This window comes from Rhinocladiella mackenziei, assembly GCF_000835555.1.
Source record: "Rhinocladiella mackenziei CBS 650.93 unplaced genomic scaffold supercont1.1, whole genome shotgun sequence".
Classification (NCBI taxonomy): domain Eukaryota; kingdom Fungi; phylum Ascomycota; class Eurotiomycetes; order Chaetothyriales; family Herpotrichiellaceae; genus Rhinocladiella; species Rhinocladiella mackenziei.
The window spans coordinates 4,633,509-4,655,374 of NW_013550604.1; the positions used below are offsets into that span (position 1 = coordinate 4,633,509).

At 48.9% G+C, this 21,866-nt stretch overlaps 8 protein-coding genes and 1 non-coding gene across 9 annotated transcripts; 5 read left to right on the forward strand and 4 right to left on the reverse strand.

The window, feature by feature from the left end:
- Window positions 1–1,075: 1,075 nt before the first annotated feature.
- On the forward strand, window positions 1,076–1,917 carry Z518_01632 (uncharacterized protein; the record flags this gene model as incomplete). The annotated part of the gene is made up of 2 exons (XM_013422231.1): window positions 1,076–1,115; window positions 1,187–1,917. The coding sequence occupies 2 exons, from the start codon at window positions 1,076–1,078 to the stop codon at window positions 1,915–1,917; spliced, it is 771 nt and encodes a 256-aa protein (XP_013277685.1).
- A 1,755-nt stretch (window positions 1,918–3,672) lies between these two features.
- Window positions 3,673–5,291, reverse strand: Z518_01633 (uncharacterized protein; the record flags this gene model as incomplete). Its single annotated transcript, XM_013422232.1, has 4 exons — window positions 3,673–3,782; window positions 3,833–4,232; window positions 4,286–4,629; window positions 4,688–5,291. The coding sequence occupies 4 exons, from the start codon at window positions 5,289–5,291 to the stop codon at window positions 3,673–3,675; spliced, it is 1,458 nt and encodes a 485-aa protein (XP_013277686.1).
- An 869-nt stretch (window positions 5,292–6,160) lies between these two features.
- Window positions 6,161–8,580, forward strand: Z518_01634 (uncharacterized protein; the record flags this gene model as incomplete). Its single annotated transcript, XM_013422233.1, has 6 exons — window positions 6,161–7,099; window positions 7,146–7,245; window positions 7,300–7,679; window positions 7,739–8,137; window positions 8,205–8,421; window positions 8,483–8,580. 6 exons carry the CDS (start codon window positions 6,161–6,163, stop codon window positions 8,578–8,580), a joined length of 2,133 nt encoding a protein of 710 aa, XP_013277687.1.
- A 363-nt stretch (window positions 8,581–8,943) lies between these two features.
- Window positions 8,944–9,667, forward strand: Z518_01635 (uncharacterized protein; the record flags this gene model as incomplete). The annotated part of the gene is made up of 2 exons (XM_013422234.1): window positions 8,944–9,062; window positions 9,121–9,667. 2 exons carry the CDS (start codon window positions 8,944–8,946, stop codon window positions 9,665–9,667), a joined length of 666 nt encoding a protein of 221 aa, XP_013277688.1.
- A 312-nt stretch (window positions 9,668–9,979) lies between these two features.
- On the reverse strand, window positions 9,980–12,268 carry Z518_01636 (uncharacterized protein; the record flags this gene model as incomplete). Its single annotated transcript, XM_013422235.1, has 7 exons — window positions 9,980–10,081; window positions 10,245–10,477; window positions 10,572–10,782; window positions 10,853–11,474; window positions 11,549–11,684; window positions 11,747–11,860; window positions 11,920–12,268. 7 exons carry the CDS (start codon window positions 12,266–12,268, stop codon window positions 9,980–9,982), a joined length of 1,767 nt encoding a protein of 588 aa, XP_013277689.1.
- A 1,076-nt stretch (window positions 12,269–13,344) lies between these two features.
- Z518_01637 (uncharacterized protein) lies at window positions 13,345–13,944 on the forward strand (the record flags this gene model as incomplete). Its single annotated transcript, XM_013422236.1, has 1 exon — window positions 13,345–13,944. One exon carries the CDS (start codon window positions 13,345–13,347, stop codon window positions 13,942–13,944), a length of 600 nt encoding a protein of 199 aa, XP_013277690.1.
- A 3,861-nt stretch (window positions 13,945–17,805) lies between these two features.
- Window positions 17,806–17,878, reverse strand: Z518_01638. The gene has a single exon. It is a non-coding gene; the product is annotated as a tRNA-Gly (tRNA).
- Window positions 17,879–18,177: 299 nt separating this feature from the next.
- On the forward strand, window positions 18,178–18,533 carry Z518_01639 (uncharacterized protein; the record flags this gene model as incomplete). Its single annotated transcript, XM_013422237.1, has 3 exons — window positions 18,178–18,242; window positions 18,352–18,430; window positions 18,516–18,533. The coding sequence occupies 3 exons, from the start codon at window positions 18,178–18,180 to the stop codon at window positions 18,531–18,533; spliced, it is 162 nt and encodes a 53-aa protein (XP_013277691.1).
- Window positions 18,534–19,562: 1,029 nt separating this feature from the next.
- On the reverse strand, window positions 19,563–21,460 carry Z518_01640 (uncharacterized protein; the record flags this gene model as incomplete). Its single annotated transcript, XM_013422238.1, has 2 exons — window positions 19,563–21,105; window positions 21,159–21,460. 2 exons carry the CDS (start codon window positions 21,458–21,460, stop codon window positions 19,563–19,565), a joined length of 1,845 nt encoding a protein of 614 aa, XP_013277692.1.
- Between the last annotated feature and the right edge of the window lie 406 nt (window positions 21,461–21,866).

Genomic DNA, 21,866 nt, shown 5'->3' on the forward strand with positions numbered 1-21,866 from the left:
GATCAACAACAGGAACAAATGTTCAGCGAGGGATGGCTCTGGCGTATGTCAAAAATCCTCCATCGTCAAGTCAAAACACGTACAAGAAAATCTAGATCCTCGGTACCTCGACTCTCAACTGAGGTACCAAAAGGCACCTTTGGGGCAACAAGATAGGCATAACTTTGCGGAGATGCGGTCTGCAGCTGCAGTGCTGAGCACTTTTACCGAGGTCCGCGGGCCCCGTTCTTCCAACAGTTTATTGCAACACGACTTTTGAACGGACGATATCGCCGCATTGAGCAAGTCTCGTTATGGTGAGATGAGATGAGGTAATGTTAGAGTCGTGAAAGAGTCAAAGAGTGGGAAAGCACCGTCGCGTCGAGTTCGAACTCTTTGCCCACTGTCCAGTCCACGTCGAGAGTCGTCAAACAGACTCTGTACAAACACCATACCCTCTACCATTGGATTTCCCCGATAAATGATCCTGGAATATGCATTTACAGACGAAGGACATGAAGCGTAAGCCAAGGTTGTGGCCTTCGAACAGAAGGGATGATAGGGAGTGGGAGTATTCTGCCTCCTTTGTCATCCAGAATTCTCTCCTGGGCGTTATCTTCGGCGAACCGGGCAAGATGCTACTTCCAGCTCCGAATCCTGTGTTCAACAGTCCTCCAACGACACCTTGACCCAAGAAGAGATGTTCTTCCAAAAAGACCCCGCCGGGAACCGGCTCAGTTTGATTCCGAGAGCCGAGTGCTCCGAGTCATCCAGCCTTGTCCTCTCAACAAAGAAGCTTTGACAACACAAATCGAGAAATGAGCTTGCGGTACGTGGTTGATCAACGCGTATCGGGGATCCAACAGTACGAGAGCCGCTTTTCTACAGCTTTTCCCCTTACGAAAAAGAGAACCACTTGCATAGAAGGTAAGATGTTGCGCAAGACATCTTGGATTGTCGAGCGCATATATATGGAAGGTCCGTGTCTCAATGAAATTATGATCGGCCCAAAGAGTGGCTTCTCCTTCTGTCATTGTAACCGATAAATTTTGTCCCATTTTGTCCCCGCCGAACAATATCGATACTAATCTTCACCATGCCCAAGCCCAACCATATCCTGGTCCTAGGAGCGACAGGTACCATTTGAAACTCAAAACTTCTCTTTCTTTGAGCAAATTGGAATACTGAACTTCTGTCTGTGTCACAGGTGTTTCCGGCATCGAATTCGTCGACCTAGCCCTCTCTCAACCTACAGGGCCAAAACTGACCCTTTATGTCCGCAACCCATCCAAACTCCCAGAGACACAGAGAGAAGCGGACCCTTCACGCATCCGCATCGTGAAAGGCGAGCTCAATGACCAGGCTACATTGGAAAAGGCCATGACCGACCCGACCACACCCGTCGAAACGGTCGTGTCTTTCCTTGGCGCATATCCGACATTCAAGGCGTTTGTGCTGCGGACCAAAACAACTCCCATCGCCAATTGCTTCCCGACTATCTTCGCCGCGATGAAGAAATGTGGTGTGAAAAGGATCCTAGCCCTGTCGACTCCGGCTTGGTTGATAAGAGAAGATGGAGTCAAGACGGATGCGGATGGGAGCAAGAAAGAAAAAGAAACAGACACTCTGCCCTGGGACTGGTGGCTGGCCATGAAATTTCCACCCCTCCTGATACCGCAGGGACATAAGGAGATGGAAGAAATCGGCAGACGAGTCACCGAGGAAGGCGAGAAAGGTGGCTGGGGTTTGAAATGGACGGTTTTCCGTGTGCCACATTTGAATGCCGGACCTGCAGAGGAGAAGGTCAGTGCCGGCTTGTTCGGGCATGGGTTCAAGGGCACAAAGGAGTTGAGTCGTAAGAGTCTGGTCCGCTGGGTTTTGAATGAGGTCGAGGTCGGCGAGTGGATCGATCAGGCGCCTGCTTTGGGTAATTACTAGTTCAAGAGCCGCTCAATGAGAGGAAGCAGGAACAAGGTCTATAAATATGTGAGCTGAATATTGGTGTGGTTGTGGAAACAGCCTTTTATCAAAGCGGTCAAAATGATATTCGTATTAGGGACAATTTTTGTTCGCGGCGATATCCAAGCGGATCAATGTCAACGAATGAGTACAGTGCAAGGTGTCCCTTTTAATCGATGCCCATATTTGTGAGAAAAATAAAAGTCTGGCTCAACTAGAAACCACCGCACCAACCCCCTTTTTTCCCCCTCCTCTCTATCCAGCACCGATGTTTCATGCAGCAAATCGATGGCATGTCACGGACTCACTCTTCTCATGCAAGGACGGTACTCTTGATAAAGATGGAAGAATGTCCCCGAAGAAACGTGAAATGGACGCTATTGGATCCAGACGCTGAAGAAGGGGAATATGAGCATTGGGAATTTGCATTCACAAGGGGTTTGACGATCGAAAATGGGGACCAAAAGCTGGATAGCTTATCAACATTTGAGCGTCACAGGTAAAAGGAGTTGAAGGGGCGACGGCGAGGCTGACAATATAGAAATCAAAGGATTGACAAGGCTGAGTGTGATAGAACTATGGTTTACACCAATCATAATTCCAATATAGCGGTCAGGCATCCTCCTCCCTCTTTAAATTGGCTTTCCACACGATAGGCCGAGTTGTCGGTGCCAGTGTGATAACGGTGTATTCTTCGTCGAAGGCAATATCACCGAACATGACCATCGTTACCCAGTCCCGCACCCTGCCAGCCTGCCCTGGAGTGGCCAAAGCAATGTGATGTTTCATGCTCAGTACACATGAGGGCGTCTTCAATGAAGAAAGAATTTGAAGCCGGCATTGAATAAGCGCAGTTGATGTTGAATCAGGCGCAACTTGAGCCTGAGCAGAAAGTATGTCCCGAAAAGGCAACCTCGCTGTAGATGTTGAAATTTATTTCGGCCTTGGAAAGAATTCAATACCGTTTGGGTGACATGCTGTCAAGCGGCAGACATCCCAACTCCTCCCCCAGAGTAGAAATGAGGTAGTCGAATCAAGAACGAACAATGTTCTTGCCTGAAAACTGAAACCTGGGAGTAATGTATGATGTTGCATCCCGTTATCCCACTGCCACTTATGAAAAGGAAAAGCACAGAACAGAACAGAACACATATCGACAATGCGCACGAGAAGAAGAGAGCTTATCAAACACCATCAAATCGAATATAAATGAACTCCAGTCAGGATGCTTACCGGGATGGAACTCTGTGAGTCGACAATCGAAGCCGACGTTGGAATATCTGATTCCACCTTTCAATGCTGAAATGCGCAAACCGAAAGGTAATAAAGGCTGCATAAAGCGGCCAAACGGATTTGTTCGAATTGGTCTTCGTCTCTTCTTCCTAAATATGGTCATGCCAACATTCCAAAGCTTTCAATGAGCACCTTCTGCTTACATCCTATGTTTAACCATTACCAGCACTTTTCTAGTGGGCTTAACTTGACATTTCTAGCGTGCAGTCGCACCAGCAAAGATTCGAAGACCAATCCAAAATGATCTTTGCCCGATCTTTCGAATTCATCTGGATCTTGTTCCGGAGCCAAAGTAACGGTATAGGTGTGCACAAGATTGGCCAACACCAAACGAAGTTCTGACAGACCAAGAGGCCTACCCACACAATTGTGTAGACCTGTCCGAGACACGACAAGAGGAGGTAAGTCGACCTTCACCACAAACCAGGGCCGATGGAAGGATCACCCACCAGTGGAAAATGGAATGAATGCTCCTTTACTCTTGACCAGGTGATTCTCACTTGTCCAGCGCGACGGGATCCATTCTTTCGGCCTCTCAAAGTAGCGAGGGTCTGAACTGTATTAACTATAAATTCCAATACCGGCCAGCATACTTGCTCACCGCGAAATATCACAAAGCTTGGTACTCTAAGGACGACATCCCCTGGTATAAATTCATCTCCTACGATGATGCCTTCCCTTGGAGTGACACGTTCGCCACCACTGGGGACTAACGGCTGCAATCGAATACTCTCGTACAGAACTGAATCCAAAATCGGGTATGCCGTTCTTGGATTAAAGGTATTGGAACCAAACAAAGGGTCGAGCTCGTTTTGAAGTTCCACCTGGACATCCGGATGGTGGGCCAGATAAAACAGGCTGGAAGTCAAAGCAGTTGATACATTTCCGCTGCCTGATACCATTGCAAGGCGTGCTTCCCACTGCAGGGGAAATTGCGCCGAGTCTGGATCTGTTTCGGTGGGTAACAGGAAACTAAATAGGTCCGGATCCTTGGGATTGATCTGTGACTCCATAAGTATCCCTACGTCTTTGGTATTTAGGGGGTCACACAGACCTTCCTTCGCTCTTCCACCATATCATTCCCAAATCGGGTAAAATTGTCATTAGCCGGTATCAACCCCAGAGATGGGTAACCATCATTCACCGAATACAACCAAGGCACCTGACCATATACCCCCAACGCAGACTGGCTACGAAGAAGCGTGTCATAACCCTGCTTAGCCCTCCGGCGCAGCTTTTCATCTTTGTCAAAATCCAGGGAAAAGAGAACGTACCCCATCACATTGAAAGCAAATACCCCTAATTCGTCAGCAATGTTGAATGGCCCGGAGAATGTCGACAAATGCTGCAGAAAATCGTCCGTCTTTGCCTTGATCTTTTCAATGTGAATTGACATTTCTAAACAAAATGTTCAGTCAGCAACTGGCACGCCGGACCACTTTCACCCTGCAAATACCGTGAATGCCTTTCTCCCATAGAGGTCTCTGTTTACGGTGAAGATCAGGATCCCGCGTCCTATGGAGATTGTACCCAGTACCACCTAGGTCGTACCATGGACCTTTCAGACACTTGGAGGACTTCCCATAGATCGGTTCAATTGCCCGGACATCATTGATCGAGACCTCCCTCGGCCCTGTTCGCACGAAATCCCCATATTTGTTGTGCAAATATCCCAGGTGAATGTGCCATTGGTGAGTCTTTCTCGCAATTGAAGTCGCCGTCCACTTGGTCAAGGCATGACCGAAAGGTCCGGGAATCCGCCTCGTACGATGGAACAATACTCGGTAGAGACCGATGCTACCTCCGAGTCCAGCCAGAAAGCAAAAAAGACCAACGAGCGCAACCAGCCCTGCTTCCAAGGAGGAACACCAGAAGAGGACCATTTCCGCAAGCCACAGAACCAGGAAGCCATGGGCAAAGCATTGAACAATGTGCGCCGCCTCCTTGTCACGTTCACCATGGATAAAGTATAGCACGTGCGAAGCCACACCCGCGGCAAATAGGCCTGGTCCCAAAGCAAAAAAGCTCCTGAAGCAGCTATGATCGCACACAGCTTTCATGACCTGTTTCCTTTTTTTTTTTTTTTTTTCTTGTTTATGTTTTTTGTTATTTTCTCTTTCGGTCGGTCGGTCGGTCGGTCAACCAGTCGTCAAGTGATCTTCCTGTACTGTTTCCTTTTCCCATGGGCACACTTTTCGAGCAGAAGCACGATTGAGACCTCAGGATCCTAGGGATCCTTCTATCTAATCGATATCTGGCGGATTTGCAAATTCGGAGATTAGGCCGTGCTGGAAACCGTCCTAGTGGTCGTCGCCGGCGAAGAGTCAGCCTATGGGCCTTGATAGAAGGTTTTCGATGCCCAAATAGATGCCCAACAACGGGGAGACATGATTCCCTGCCATATCCGTTGGGCAGCTAGACCTTCAAATACAGCGCCTCACCAAGGCGAACCGGTGAAAAGGAAAGTGAGGCATGGCTTACGCCTCACCCGGTGGCCATTGTGGGCCAAGAAATCTGAACTTCCTTAAAAGGTATCACGGTTATTCCCCGGTTGCAGAAACGTTGCAAAAACATTGACTTCGACACCGACAGTTCCTGCATCTTATACTATTGCATTGGAACATACTTTGCTTTAGAACACTGCAGGACCAGAGGAGGGAGTGTGGGCTGTACGGCATGATAGCGAATCCGCCCTGCTGTTCCTGCGCCTCAACCTTTTGGTGAGACGTTTCTTTGCGATTTACTTAAGCCTACACAATATGCAAAATTCTTTTATCGTGGTCTGATTCTTTTTTCTCTATCAGACTTGTTTAACGTGGCCTGCTGTCATATCCTACTCTGTCCCTCCTTCCATGAGCTTCGAGGACGATGGAGAGTATTCCTAAAGATACCGAACTGTGAGAGTTAGTCCTTTTCGTCGCTCGCAACAATGCATCCGGCCTCGGAACTGTTCTCGCCCGGTTGCATCCCTACTTTCAGAAACGGGTGGTCAAGGCCCTACAATTCAACTGACAGCGGGGAGAGAATCGGAAGCCCTACATTGAGCAGTGGCACCTTACCGGCATTCAGTCCACTTCAACCATCGATCGGGGGTTCAGGTATCCCAACAGATTTTGCTTCTGAGCATGATTTCGGGCTTGAGCAGTTGTTTTATAGTCACGATGACAGTGTTGACCAGGTTAATGGCCTAGACATCACTCCTGCTTCCAACAATGGAACCATTGAATTTCTACAAACCATTCCCAGTACTGCGTTGGACCTTGAAAATGGAGATGGCAAGGCCTTTCCGAAAATTGAACCGACGAGGTCTGACAATTGGGGATTGCTATCCAGGGCAAACTCTTTTTTGGAGGATGTGGATGTGGCGACCAGACTACGAACACAAGACTCCCTTGATAAGCGCCCGATCACATATGGTTTCCACCCCAAAAACAGTTTTTATACACCAGAGATGCCGCGACATGATGGACTTTTCTATCAGCCCAACGATTACGATCCCTGGCAGGTCAAACCCGCTCGGACTCCACATGCCCGATGGGAGACAACGGGATTTCCACAAAAGTCACCTTATCCCCTTACTTCCGAGTCTGAACAGTGCGCAGCCGAGTGCAGTTCCAAAGTTCCGCAGCCGCAAGAATCGAAAAAGCGAGGCCGAAAAGCCGACATTCCAGGCATCTTGACTTTCAAGGTTGAGCTGTCAAATGAGCCATCGGTCCACGTCAACGACTCAGCACGGACACCGCCGGCCAAACGAAAGCGGTCAAGGTCACCAAGGGATATCCTTGCTCTAACACCCCCTCGGCCAGAAAAAAAGGTCCGCTTGAAGTCTGGAGAATCTTGTGTGCGTTGCAGATTATACCATGAAAAGGTAAGTACAATCACGTCTTCCATAGGTAGATGGTAACAGTGAATAGTGTGATGGAAGGACTCCCTGCCAGCGATGTGACCAACTTTCGATATGGCAACCATTGTGTACACTGGCCACCTTCTCCGAGAGTGGCTGTTTCAAGAAAGGTAGGTTGCGTACCTCTCTCCTCAAGGCTCCTCAACGCAAGGCTGACTCCTCAGGCCTGTATCGTAGTCGTTGCACAATCTTGTCGAAGAACATCCAGCGCTGGCTGCCTCATGATACCCAGCCTCTCGTAGATATCGAGGTATCACTTGGCTTGGATGCAACATTGCCGTTGAAGGTGGAAAAGTTTGTGCCCAAAGATCCTGACCTTCTCCATCATATCGCCTTCAGGAACAAAACAAGCGTCTTCCTGAGGAAAACACCCACCGAGGCATTTGGTCTGTGTACTTGTACAGTGTCACGCGCGGAACTTGACACTTTTCTGGACAAAATGATTCCCCCGCTCATTGCGGAGACGGCCTGTTCAACCGATGCCATATGGAAAGCAACCTTTGAGGCAGCTTTGAGGCTCAGTGTCGATGAGACTAGAAAGGAGGTAGGCTTTATTTTATTTTGACTGTTCGAGGAAATATCATCCTGACTATATTCTCCTAGACCTTAATGATCCGAAGGCTGCTGAGAGTGTGGGCTGCACACAGCGTATTCTTCGGACGTATTTGGCGTATCAAGAAAGGGGCAGAAGCTTTGGGTGCACAGTTCCATCCAGAAATTGGTGCTGCGGACGTCCCTCGTCTTCTCTACTGGCAACTGGATTGGATTGTCGAGAATTACATGATGAAACTGGAAAGTCAGATCCTGAGAGACCTCGAAGACATTATACTTCCTCGTACGCAGAAGGGCTCTCGACATCGTCGGCAATTAGGCGCCGGCTTTGCTGTCTTCATCTCATGCTTTCTTTATTTGAGTACACTGGAAAAGGACAGCTGGAATTTAGAAGCTTGGAGAGCAAAATCTGCGAGATGGGCCAATGATCCATCGGTGTCGAACAATCCGGTAAGTGGAAGGGCCGAGAGAAACCCCGGTCGACGTTACTCCGGCTCCCTTTGCTGATCGAGCTTAGACCATGGTCTGGCCATTGACCAAGACCGTACCAGAGCTCCTTCGTGAGAATGAGCAACAAGCTATCACGGTGGCAAACCACTTGCGCGCCATGCACAGAGCCGAATTTCCTTTTCGGCAGGATAAGGCTGGCAGGTTTGTCCCCAACGGCATGAAGACCACCCGCGAAGTGGACGAGTACGCGGAGATCCTGAACAAGGAACTTTCGGACACCCTTGGTGAGCGTCGGCACCATGAATGGACCCCCAGCTCATCGGCTAATCTTGTCAATGTCTGCAGAGCAACGGCTGATGTTCCGCTTGTCGGGGGCATTTTCTGAAGATGACATGCAGTCGCTCGACTACAAGTTTACCCGGCTAATTCTCGCAAACGTCTGATCGAGCTAAAAATTAGAACCTGATGACCATGCCCTTCTCGCCAGAACGTATCTTTTCCCTTTCCTGCGCCTGGTGTCACACAGAAGCGCCAACTCGTGCCAATCAGGCTGAAGTGCACAATGCTCCTAGTCTTCCAGGTTTTTCGGCTGTCGCCGGAGTCTGCAATGAAGACAGAGCGTGGGATGATTTTCAATGCACTTTTCAGCCGCAACATCGGTAGAAAGGTATGAATTGGCTTACCCCGCTTATAGAGGTGGTGTGCTGTGTTTTGCTTCTAAACCTAACCCAGAGAGCCTGTTCTGGCTGCTTAGCTGCGGAAATTTCAGCCCTTCAATCCGCCTGATTCGGGTCCTTTCACGCACAATGGAGTACGAGGTCGGAGACTATTCGGATGAGGTTTTCAAAAGAATCCCATATGCCGTCGACGTCTTTCAGTGGGTGCGGGATAACCCCATGCCTGATGCAGTGGTGGAACAATTGAGGTGAGACATACAGTAAAGGGTCCGGGTAGCAAGGCTGACATTTATCACATTTCCTCAGGGTCGTTTTCATCAAACATCGAGTCTATGATCATTTCGGACTATCTATCATTCATCGACATTATGACCTCGAGCCCGGCGAACGGGTAGTCGAGCTCGAAAATGTCGCGACCCCCTGGCGTGTCCCGGACGCGGACAAGATGAGTATCTTCGGCGGCCACATTGTGCCCAAGAACTGGGCCTATCTTGACGGTCTTCTGCACCCGTTTGAGTTCCAGTATCGGCCAGAAGCAACGAATCCGCATCCCGAGGTACCCTGCCTGACGACTGCCTTCGTCGCGGAACTTCACCATGTGCTTGCCCTACATGACCTCCTGGGCGTCTATGGCCTGGCTTTACTACCGGAGAATGCTCAGGATGAAACGGCCCCAGGCCGCCTCGAATTTACGGCTGGAAGAGCTAATATAACCATCCCATTTCCCGACAAGTTGAAGGATAAAACCTTACAGAGCACTATGTATTTGTTCCCTTGTATTGACCCATTGCTTGAGCCGTCTTACAAAGGTCCTCGAATGAGACATTGTTGGACTTGTGTTGGTTGTGCTTAGGTCTCAAGTGAGATGTGTTTCTCTGTGCTTGGGCAATTGCTTTCGCCATCAGCGGCATGTTTTTATGTTTTTATCTGAATTGGTTCAGGCATATCTCTGCCAGCATTCCAGGCAATCTGCTATTCTTAGGATATTTTAAGCTCCTTAGTTTCTGTTACTCATACGCGTCAACTCTCTACTATTGTAGTAGTTAGTTTGCAGAAGAATGAATAACGAGTGATGACACCACACATTTTTAATGCTCTCCCCCCAAAAAGACGCAGGTCAAATACTGTTCCTTGTCGGGCCCAGCCTAGCCTCTAGTCCTTCATTTCAGCTATTTTCTGCCGAATCGCTCGATGTCGGTGTCGATTCTGGCTGATTCGAATCTGCTTGTAGACTCCAAATAATCACGCCAATGAAAAAGTATAGTAACTGTGACAAGAAAGACAGTCAAAAGTTAGTGGAGGTTGATGTGGACGAGGAGTTAAGGCTGAGCGTCGAAATGGGAGAGGGGATGACGCATTCTGGTGGCAATCAGGCGGACCAAAACCTCGTGTATATGTTATGTGTCGACCGGGGAAATACAGTATCTTACCGCGCAAAAACACCAAGGCAAAGTCAAACCCCAGCCTCCGATTTGCAGACCTGCAATCCACAAGCTCGCGACGGCTGGTACTCCAATCAACGCACCGATAGTTTCGACAAATACCACTGCAGCATACGCCCGGCCGATGTGCGAGTAACCCCCACACGTCTTGATGGTGAGTTTAGTGACGGCTGTCATGGCAAAGAGGCCCAGGCCATAACCTAGGGAGTATATCGGCAGTGCTGTGCAGGTAGTCAATTAAAAATCCAACCGGGGCTTTGGTATGTATGCATTCAAGGAGATGTGATCAAAAAGAACGGAGGTGTATGAGCTCACAGATAATCATCATCCAAAACTCATAGGACAAGCCCACCAGTGTGACGCCAACAAAGAGAAGGGCCACGCTGATTTTCATCCCGAGCAGATTAATCAAAGAGTTTTCCTTTTCATGGCCGTACCGACGTGTCATGATCCGGAGGAATAATGGGATCAAAGCGGCGAAGAGAATGAAGTTGAATAGTCCTTTCATAGCGAGGAGATAGCCTGCCTACATGCGTCCCAATGTCAATTCGACCCTGACGTAAAAAAAACAAGAAAATGGGCCAGGGAAGGCTTACAATTGCAAATTTGATATGGTATCGTTTGGATAAATACTGAAGCAGGACATTCTGCGATGCACGGGCCAGTGTATTCGCGAGGAAAACTAAGAGGTAGTACTTGAAGTCGCGACTGCTCCCGACGAGGGTCTTGAGATCTTGCAGGTGGTCTCTTGCCTGTTTGGAGACTTCGTGCATGTATTCGCGCAGGGATTTAGGGTGAGGTTTGTTGCTCTCGCAGCTGTTCTGCGAGAACTTAACGGATATGTCGTCTGAGCCTAGATCTGGACCTGGGTCTGATTCTTCTGGGATGAGCGTTACGTCGGTGTCATTGCGAGAGACTAGGGGATCTGTTTCATTCTCATCTTCGTCTCCGAGGTCGGGGTTTGTGACGGCTGTCGTACTTGGGGTTCGACAGGAGTTGATGTCTGGTGTCGTAGAAGGTTCATGGTTCTCGAACCTTCGTCCTTGACTTCGACGAGTCTCAGGAAGGAATGCAATACATGGATAAATCAAACACAGAGAGGCCAGACCCAGACAGAACGGAAGCCAGATATCCTTCGTCAGTGCGGTCGAACTGATTGCCGGCCCGAGGAATTGAAGAACCTGGATCGTCGCTTGCATGTATCCGAATATTGTGGTTCTGCATTATCACGTATAAAAGGGCTTAGCACTGGGAATCATGTGTATTTGGTACCAAAGGGCATGATGGCTTACAATTGGTTTTCGCTTCCTGCGACGTCTGCGATCAAAGCACTGACTGCTGCTCCGCAAACATGAGCACCACCTGTGAAAAGGAAGAGGAAAGGTGCTGCAATGCTGGCTTGAATATTGAAGACATTGTGAAACCGGCCTGGGGTTTTTTTTAATACAAAATCAGTCATCAATTCGTGCAGAAAGAGAGTGTTGATATACCGATGCAAATATACCAAATCATCGTCAGAATTGTCCCGGCATTGTTGATCGCGAGCAATAGCTTGCGCCCATATTTGTCCGATACATATCCCAAAGGAATACTGGCGATAAGTTCTATGACTTCGTTAGTGATCATGACCCGCGTTTGGGCTGATCGGTACATTTCTGCTTACCACAGACCAACTCGATGGTGCTGATCAAACCCACGTAGAAGGCTAGTCTCGTCTGCACAGCTTTGCCTTTGCAGAGGTGCTCATCCACATTTTGATCCGGTCCGAGAAGCGATGGATCATATTGTTTCCAGTGGTCACGACATATGGTCGACTCGAGCAGTCGGTTGAAAGGTACATTCATCAAACGTAAACCGAGGTTGGCGAAGAACAGAATCGCGCCGCAGATCCATGGGACGCGTTTCAGCCTTCCAGTCGCCGACGACACCGTCTGGGCCTCTCCACCTCCGCTATCGCTACCTCCACCGTTCGCACCGCTTGGATCTAGCTTGGGTTGTCTATAGAAGAACATCCACTCTATGCAGCTGATGTCTAGTTGTCATCAGAATAGGATAGTAGAATAGATCAAGCAAGGAGCACTATAGTTCATTCCTGAAACACCTTTCCCTTTATCGCTCACACCATGGGTGTCGCAGAGTTGTTGCCCACTTTCCAGGCTTAGGCTCCATAATTCTCTTCGTGGCCCGGCGCCCAGATCATTCAACACAACCTATAGCCGGGACTGGTTGCTTCCGCAGATTAGCATTGATGACTCACAAGAATGCCATCGATCAATCCCAGGACGCCGCGTTCCCAGAACTTCATCGGCACATATTGCATGCGCGCTCATGAGACAAGTTGTTAGCGACCAGGGAGGTCAGTGCGGGGCTGCTCATTGGGGTTGAAGGGAGCTGGGACGACACCTTGCCGCGTCTAGACCTCGTGAACGAGATGGAACTTTTGATATTCTTGCATGAAGGGTATGGGCTAGGTGATACGCCCGACTGGAACTGGCAGTGCCGGTTTCCCGAGGAAGTTGGAAAGTCGTCTGAGTTACAAATATTGGCCATGACCCTCTGCGTGGTCGAGGGCTCGTGGTTGAGCCGCATTCTACCCCTCAATTGCAGGGCAAGTGAGAGGAGCCTAGCACCCTGGCAGCACACCTGACGGGATCGAATACAAGCCTTTGGAGCCTTTTGTCCATGCTCACCATCCCAACCGATGGTAGCCGTCATGCTCTCGAAAGAGTGATTTTAACAGGCTGGTTCGCATCACTGCCTCCGTGCTAACCTGTGCTGCCGAGTCTAGGGAACTCTATACCTGTCTTCTCTTGCGATGTACGTACTGTGACACCCGTTCTGCAACCGGGCTCTTGCCAGAATGGAAGACCAGGGTACCGAGTACCTTTTCTGGTTAAGAGGTTGCTATCCGGGTTGGGCACACAACTTCGTATAATGCGCGGACAAGGATTTCTTTTCAACGTGGAATTCTGTCCGACCTCAACTCCGTCGAAATTGAAATCTCACACAAATATCCGCCCAGCAAATTTGGAGATATATTCGAACTGCTGCCAAACGTCAGTGAACGAAAACGAAGCGGTCGTCCAAAATGCGGTGTTTCCTGGTAAACCCCTCCTCTTTCTCAACAGCCGAGGAAGTGGCAAACGAGGTGCTGATATTCGAGAAGGGACTTCAAATCGTCGCGCTCACCCTCAGCATCCTCACTATCTTGGTCAATTGGTTTATGCCCGCATTGCTCCCTCTGGATTTCAGTGATACGAATGTCAGGATCATCTGTGTCACTCTGGACAAAGTCGGCCGCTGCCTGACGGTTCTGGCATTGATCCAAGGACTACAATTAACTCGGAGGACACGACGGGCTTGGACACCCCCAGAGCATCAAGAGATCGGCTTCTTGCGTCGTTGGGTGAGACAGACCTTCTCGGACACCGCGTCGACAGTAGTCCACGTAAGTGATTCTGGGCGAAATCACCAGAACCGAAGCGAGTCTCCTCCAGCACAAGGAAGGGAATCGCCCATCCTCGTCGACCTTGGCCTGTTTGACGATTCCGCCGCGGATCAAGAGAGATATTTGGCGGATTTAGTGGAGCGCGAAAGGCGTGCGAGGGAGGACCGTGAGGAATTGACGATGAGAGAACGGCTGCTGCAAGACCTTGAAGAGAGTATTGGCATGTTCTTTGAGCATTGAGATCGACGGGACAGGGATGGAGCAGGGTATGTCCCGTCTGGCGTTCACGATGTTGAAATTCTATTTGAAGAACTCACCGATGGGAGCAAGAACCTTCCAGGCACCACCGGATTGCCAATTGTATTATGTAGATTTGGGGCACGCGGATCCAGTCCGAGGCTGTGTTTGCGGCCTCCCAAGGTCTAGACATCTCTTGCTCGGTTTGCTGAATCAGGCGATTGAACTAGTTGTATTTATTGTGTTCTTGTAGATGTGTGCTGAATTGATTAAATGATTGCTCTTGAGGTAAAGACGAAGGGGGTTGTCGCAGTTTTGCGTAACAAAAGTTAGTTAAGCTTAGGGGGTAGTTTAACTAAACCCTGTAAGGTACAGTACAAGTTGCTCTTATCGTCGATCTGTTACGCCCAAATATTAAGGAGAAGCTTAATTTGTCCCAACCGTTAATGCTTCTCATGACCGCAGGGTCCTTCAACTCCTTCATCCAACAAAAATCAAACTCGACATCGACCTTGGAGGAGTCATCTCATATGTCGTTGTGATTGAAGAATTCCTCTCCCTACAATCAAGCCCTTTGCATCCGAAGGCGCCGATCAATTCAGTCCCGAAGTTCAACAGACTGCAGATCCCATCGTCTACGACGCAGACGTGATATCCATGCCATGGAAGATTGTCGTATGCAACCGGGAATGCATCCTGCCACTAGAAGATTCTAGTCAGGACGCACGAATTTGGAGTCGGAGAGAATTGTTCATGACTGATTCATTGGATCCAAATATCCACCAGATGTGGGCAATGGTTGCTGCTCAAACGATGGCAATTGAACTGATTGAAATAACAAGCATAGAGGCCAAGGTCACATTTTCGACGGAGGACGCATGCATGACTTGTTGAAGAGAGCTTGACAACGGGCACTCTTCGTGATATTTCGGGTTCGCTCCGGTAGAGCAAGGACAAGAAGGAAAGGTAAGAAGGAGGGCCTTAATGGCAGAGATCGACCAGAGTCGTCAGTTGTTGTTGTGTTGTCTATCGTACATGATTGTTGGTTAGGTTGAATGTGCCGAATAACACTTACTTCAATTCTACTCGTGGAGAGGACCTTCATTCATTGTTGAAGAATGAGATGCTAGTGAACCCTGTGTGCGACCTGGGTAAGAGTCCAAGAAACACAACGAAGGACAGAATGACCAAAAGAATGCGTGGTCGGTATTGCACTCAGCTTTCGAGTCTGAAGAACGAAGAAATTATAGTTGTGTTACGATCCGAAGAAATCTGAACCTTCGCTACGCTTCCATTTACCTACTAACAATGTTCATGATGAAGGACGCGACAAGCATAGATCGTGATCAAAGACTCCAAGTTTTTTGCGTCATTGCTGATTTGGACAGTATTGCCCCTTCACATACCTGCGAATCTCCTACATAAAGGCCACATCTTCGTGGTGTAAGACACGAACAACTTTTCGCTTTACGCAACCATACACCGAGGCGTAACCTTGCGGGGACCCTTGACGGCCTCAGTCTTTCTGCAGGGAGTTGAAGTTCGTGGTCATACCGGACTTGATCCTAATCCCACACCCGAATCCAACCTCCCTTCGAATCAGCAACTTGATTCCAACTCCGGCTGCAGACAGGAAGCTTGCAATCTTCAACTTTGAGTTTCCACCTACCCTCCCCTCCCCAGCGGATTTGCCTGCATCCTCCTCTACCTCTCGAAAACAGCTTCATCAGCTTTGCTTCCGTCTTCCTCCTAGTCTCGAAATTGACTGCCACGATCCTGTCTGCGTCATCCGTCAGGGCATTCTTCCTCACCTTCAGAGTTGTGTCAGTTTGCCACCTGGCCAACAAGATGTTGCGTGCTTGCAGCAGACATCTTCAAGCCATAGTGGCCATCAGTCGTGTGAGCCACGGCCAGAAGGCTGGAAGACTGGACAAACTTGGGAAGGAAGAATGAAGAGCTGGTAAGCTTCGTCACGATCCGCCATGGTCAATCTTACGGCTGTGGATGTACGCCTAATACTCCCAGCGTCGTTCTCAATAAGCTTTCGTCGAACTTCAATGTAGACGTGTCCTCTGATTCCGAGCAGCTTAACAACCTTCGAGGCATCCTAAATTACGCCTCTCATGCGCCCGAGACTGGCACCGTTACAATTGCAATCCATTCCGTCGAAGGCCTCTTTACAAACATCTACGGCTTTGCACGCTTCCTTTCTCCACATGCCGGAAAATTGCAACTCAAATATTTTGTTCATGAGGACTCTTGACAGACATCGGCAGTTTTCAGCCCGGAAGTTAGTCCAAGCTGTCCATGAGGTGTTAAACGGAAGTACGCCCCAGCCCGTCAACGGTTGTTGCACACCAAGTGATTCGGGAAGGATCAGTATTGGTAATGACAAGATCTTCTAAGGAAAAGAGAATCATTCGGTCTGTCTCCAATTGACACAGATACATAACCATATGATCATTGACGTCGAGTCCGCACAACGTCGAGTTCACATGAATCCAGGAATGAAAGTTTATGCGCACGATTCGATCTGGAGGCCCCGATTTTATGCCTACATTCAAACAGGAAGAGGAAACTCGACATAACTTATGGAAAGTCAATGGGTACTTACAATGCTCGGGGAAAAATGGTCCAGAACTCTTCGTCAATGAAGATGAGATCGTCATCACATCATGAGCTAAATTCTGCAAGCACCTGCAAATGTCCGGAAATGTTCGCTGTGTTCCGACCGCATTGCAAACAGGAACTATGTTTACCTCGTAGACGGTGTCTACCACTGACTTGGACATATTAGCATGTCAAATGACATGGACAGTGCCGGTTCTGTTGCCTTCAACCAGCACAGTCTTGAACCACAACCCCCACAAAAAAAGGCCATGTTAGGGCGCTCGAAGTTCAACGGGCCGCAATTTCGGCAGACTTAATCGCCAGAGCCGTGGCCTCTGCAAGCGATACAACGCTCAATCTGGCCGTTAGGAACAGAAATCAAACTGAGCTAGCTGCACTGCCGCGGATCTACCAAGGCCTTGTTCCTGACGTGGCTGCACACACATTCTGGTCGATCAGTCTCTAATAACACGTGAATGCTTCGCCGACTGGAAGCCCACTTCCTGGCACGCCACCTTTCAATGAAATTCCGCTTCAGCTTGCTGCCGATCAATCATTGACCGTTAATGTTTCCATGGTTCTCAATGATAACACTCCACCGGTGACATCAAGCACTTCTTCTGCGCACAAAGCACTCTGATGAATTCATGGCTCGAAAACCATCGAGTCTCTCCCAAGTTCTGGGACATGTCCCAAACTTTCTTGGGGGCTTGTCGGTTTTCAGAGCTTAGACAGAACCTTGCACATGAGGATGCCTCAGGGGCAAAACTACTGGCAGCACGGATCCTGGCAGTTGATAGTATTCGAATTGCTCCGGCTATCAGGTTATCGAAAGATACCCGGGTACGTTTTCCCGCAGCCGGTTCAGGAACCGGATTGTAGATGCATTCTGCTTTGCCTGCATCTCCATTAAAACTCATTGATGACGCCTGAGACTTGGAGGGTCTCTTTGAATATCGAAGATGAACACATCATCGATTGCAAAACTTGGTTCCTTTAGTCTTTGAATCCGGTGTGTACAGTCGACCGTAGCGTGAGAAATATGGATGTGGGGCTGGCTCGGGTAGTTCTCCGTGTCAACATTTAGCCTAGCACGCTATCCTCCATTGCGATCTATATCCAACCTCGGCATGGTTTTGAAGCAATCCAAAAAAAAACAAAAGGAAAAAAATAACCACCCACTTCGACCACGGTTTCTCGAGAAATGCCTACAGGAACATGAGTAACTCGAATCACACAACGGGAGGCGCTACTTAAACTCATCGGGAATTGAACCCGAGGCTAAAGCTTGGAAGGCTTCAATGTTACCTGGATTCATCATCAGCACACAACACCGAGAAGAAAGCGCAGAAAAGTCTAACCACTACACCATGAGTGCCCAAATTTATGTCGTAGAATTGGGATTCTAAAAATATTATCTAACAATTTGTGAGCGGTATTCATTGGTCGAAATTCTCCGCAGCACGGCCCGTGACCGATTTCGATATCGAAAAGTGGGGTGCTCGCCACCTGCAATGGCCCAAATTATGACCACATCCTTTGTCTTTCAAGAAACCGCATACTCTCCATCTCAATGGAGAACTCTTATTACGCCTCTCAATCAAGCCAAAGAAGAACATCATCAAAATGAATATTCCCAAATTCCACGACCGCGAGAAGGCCCTTGAAGACGAATATATCCGCCGCAAGGAGTACGTCTCCTGCTGAATTCGCCCTCAATCTACCATGCCACCCCGTCCTATTCTATCATGCAGATGAAGGTGAAATCCTGATGCTGACTCCATGTTTTGATTTGAACAGGGCAGAAAAGTTCAAACCTGCCACTACGACGCAGACAGGGACTGAATCGCAGAGTGGAACTGGCAATGTGGCGCAGAATGTATGTTTTCCTTTCCCGCCCACCCATTGTCAAGAATCAGAAGATCAGTTCTTGAACTTGGAAGCTAACTATGATGAATTCAAAGACCGATCCGAAGCAATGAATGGAGAACGGCGTCTAGATTGGGTTGTTCATGATAGTTGTCTTCCATCGCATGGAAGCGAAAAGGCTCGGCTGTCGAAATAGGGCACTTCATGTTCCGTGCAAGAAGTGGAATACAGCCTATTCATAAACATTGAGATACAACGAACTTGAGAGCTATATATGCAATAAAGATGTCAGTCCTCCTGGGATGTTCTGGGATCAATTTGGTATCATGTTGAATACTGGAATGTTATTGTCCACCCATCTCCAGCTGCCGTGTGACCGCTTTCCAACTCTCAACGCAATCCCTTCCAAGCCAGTCCCATCCACGGCCGCTGAACTTCTTGAACTTGCTTAGCACCTTCATCAGCCCGAGGAGATCCAAGCGACAGCCTCAGCAATCATCGGTTAAATATCATTTTGTTATCGAAAATTCATTACCGTGAGGACGCATCACGTCCGAGTACATGGGCCTTCGCTGCCAGTGATCTATGAAGGAAGACGCGCACAACTCTCGGCGTTAAGAACCAACTTGTAGTCGCTTTCCAACTGCTTACGACGCTGAGGCATGCATGCATTTCATCGTCACCAAGCTCAAGTCAAAGACCGCTGGACGATTGGTTGGACATAGGTGCACTTGCTCAAAATGCAACATTTTGCTGTCCCAGAACACAATACGCACAATCCTATGGGGACACACTCTACGATCGCCGGAACATAGGCATCCATAAACCAAGCCAACAGTTTGCTACCGCTTGTAGGTCGCAACTTGTCGGACATGCTTACACTTTCTTCTATTTGCGATCTACATCTCAAATCCGGCTAGATATACTTCCAATATCTTCCATCTGCAACATGATCCACGCGATCGGTTTGATCAGAAACCGGTTTGGAGAAAGCGGATGGATCCGGCTGCGAAACTGTTTTGGTCTTGTTTGAAGACTCTGTCATTATCGAGACGCGAACACATCACAGTTGTTGCACGCCTCCATATTTTCAACGTCTTTATTTTTTCCCCATTTTAATTTTGGCACCGTCTCTCCCGCCATCATATCGGCGCAGTTTCTCTCTTCAACCACCTCGTCGTCCGTTCATCTTTGGTAAAGAATCCACTCGTCTTCTCCCACACCTCCTTATGATAAGCATTCAGCCAATCTCGTTCTTTGGGGTCTAACATAGACGGATCGATCAGTTTCCTGCACATCGGCACCATGGTAACATGTTCGAACCCAATCCACGGCTTGTCACCGAACTTGTGAGTTGTCTTGGCTTCCCTCGCCATGATCACATTTTCAATCCGAATTCCAAAATTGCCGTCTTCGTAATATCCTGGTTCATCAGAGAGGACATTGCCGATACTCAGTGGTACTTCAGTATATGCGGCACGGGTTCCAATCCCAACAGGCCCTTCATGGACATTGAGGTATGAACCGACACCGTGACCAGTACCATGTCTGTAGTCGAGCCCTTCTCGCCACAAGAATTGTCGTGCAAATGCGTCGATGGCAAATCCCGTGGTGCCTTTAGGGAAGACAGCTCGGTCAAGTCCGATGACGCCTTTGAGGACCAGAGTGTACGCCTTGATTTCCATCGCTGTGGGGTCGCCGAAATGTAGAGTGCGCGTTGTGTCCGTGGTGCCGTCAAGGTATTGAGCCCCTGAATCGCAGAGATAGATGGCCTTGGGATCAATAACCGCACAATTGCCGCGTTCGGGGGAATAATGAATAACCGCAGCATTCGGCCCTGTTGAGGAAATGGTGTTGAAAGATAAGCCAATAAAATTCTTCCCCTTGGATCGAATCTCTTCAAGTTTGTCGGCCCCTTGAACCTCGTCTATCCATGAGCCACTCCGCAATTCTTCCTCAAGCCAGGCAAAGTATTCTATCAGTGCGGCTCCGTCCCGAATATGACACTGTCGCATTCCTTCAAGCTCGGTCGGATTTTTGACAGCTTTGGCATCGGCGATGGGACTCCGCGACTCTTCGACTTTGTCCTCTCCTCCCAGGCCGAGGCTGAGTGCCCACGAGGACTTGTTTGGGATCAATAACTTTGGAGGATGCTTCGTCAATCCCTTCGCTTCCATGGTAGCGGCCTCGGCAATGTTGGTGAGATCGGAGAATAGAGCATCATAAGGTTTGATATCAACGGCACCCCGCAGGTATTCTTCCACCTCCGAGTCAATCTTGGACGAGTCAATGTAGAGGGTGGCCGAATTCGGCGTAACGGCTGCGTAAGAGAAGAAAACAGGGTTGTAAGGGATATCACTCCCACGAAGATTGAGTAGCCATGCGATCTCATCAAGCATGGAGACAACCATTCCTGCAGCCTTTTTCTTCTTTAATTCTTTGCGCAGGTCGTCCAATTTGTCCTTGTATGATTTTCCCGCATACTCTTCCAAGAGAACAATGACCTTCTCTGCTGGTCTTGGGGGTCTGTCTTTCCAGATCTTGTCGACCAGATTCTCCGATACTCCAACCAGTGTCGCGTGAGACTTCTTTTTCAAGGTCTCACTCAGCTTACGAGCATCCGAGGCTGTGATAACGGTAGGGTCGACGCCGACAGTCTTGCCGCCTTCTGCCTGCTCTGTAGTCCTAATCTCAGCTCAGTCCCTGTTCGTATCAAGATGGATATTGGTTGGCCGTACCATTCTTGCCAAGTAGGTACATCTTCCATGCCCTGTTTGAGTAACAGCCAATTGCTATCTAGCTGCTTTGAGGCTTGATTGAAATATCGTCCATCTGTTGCTAAGGCCGCTTTATCGAGCGTGATAACAGCAGTGCCCGCAGACCCCGTGAAACCACATATGTACTCCCGTCTTGCATCGCATGGCGCAATATATTCCGACTGATGACTATCTTCTGAAGGGACAATGTAGACGTCTAGCTTATGTTGGCGCATCAGATCGCGTAACTGCGACAGACGTTTGGTAGTGTCCACTGTTTCCATGTCGACGCTTCTTAGGGCACTGGAGAGGGAGAATGAGCGCACGGATTGTATGGGCGAGGAAGACTGAATATGGGTCGGAGACCGACGTAGGAGAGCAGGCAAACGCGAGAATGACCAACGCATTGAAGTGAAATGATTGTGAACAAACAACTAAATGGTTTACTCCTGCCAATGCAAGGCCATGTGCGATGTTCCCTGATAGGTGGGCAGCAGAGGATCTCCAGTGTTAGTACCGCAGTTGAGATAGGATACCATGGGGAGATGCCAATGAGCAGAAAACCCGTGACCAGCCCCAATTCGAAAGACCGTCACGCACTCGTTCCTAGCCTCTACGATACAGTTGTCGGTCAGGCCGCAAATGCTGGAGGAGCTTCCTTGCTATCCGGTATCATGTTGTCCTCCTTTT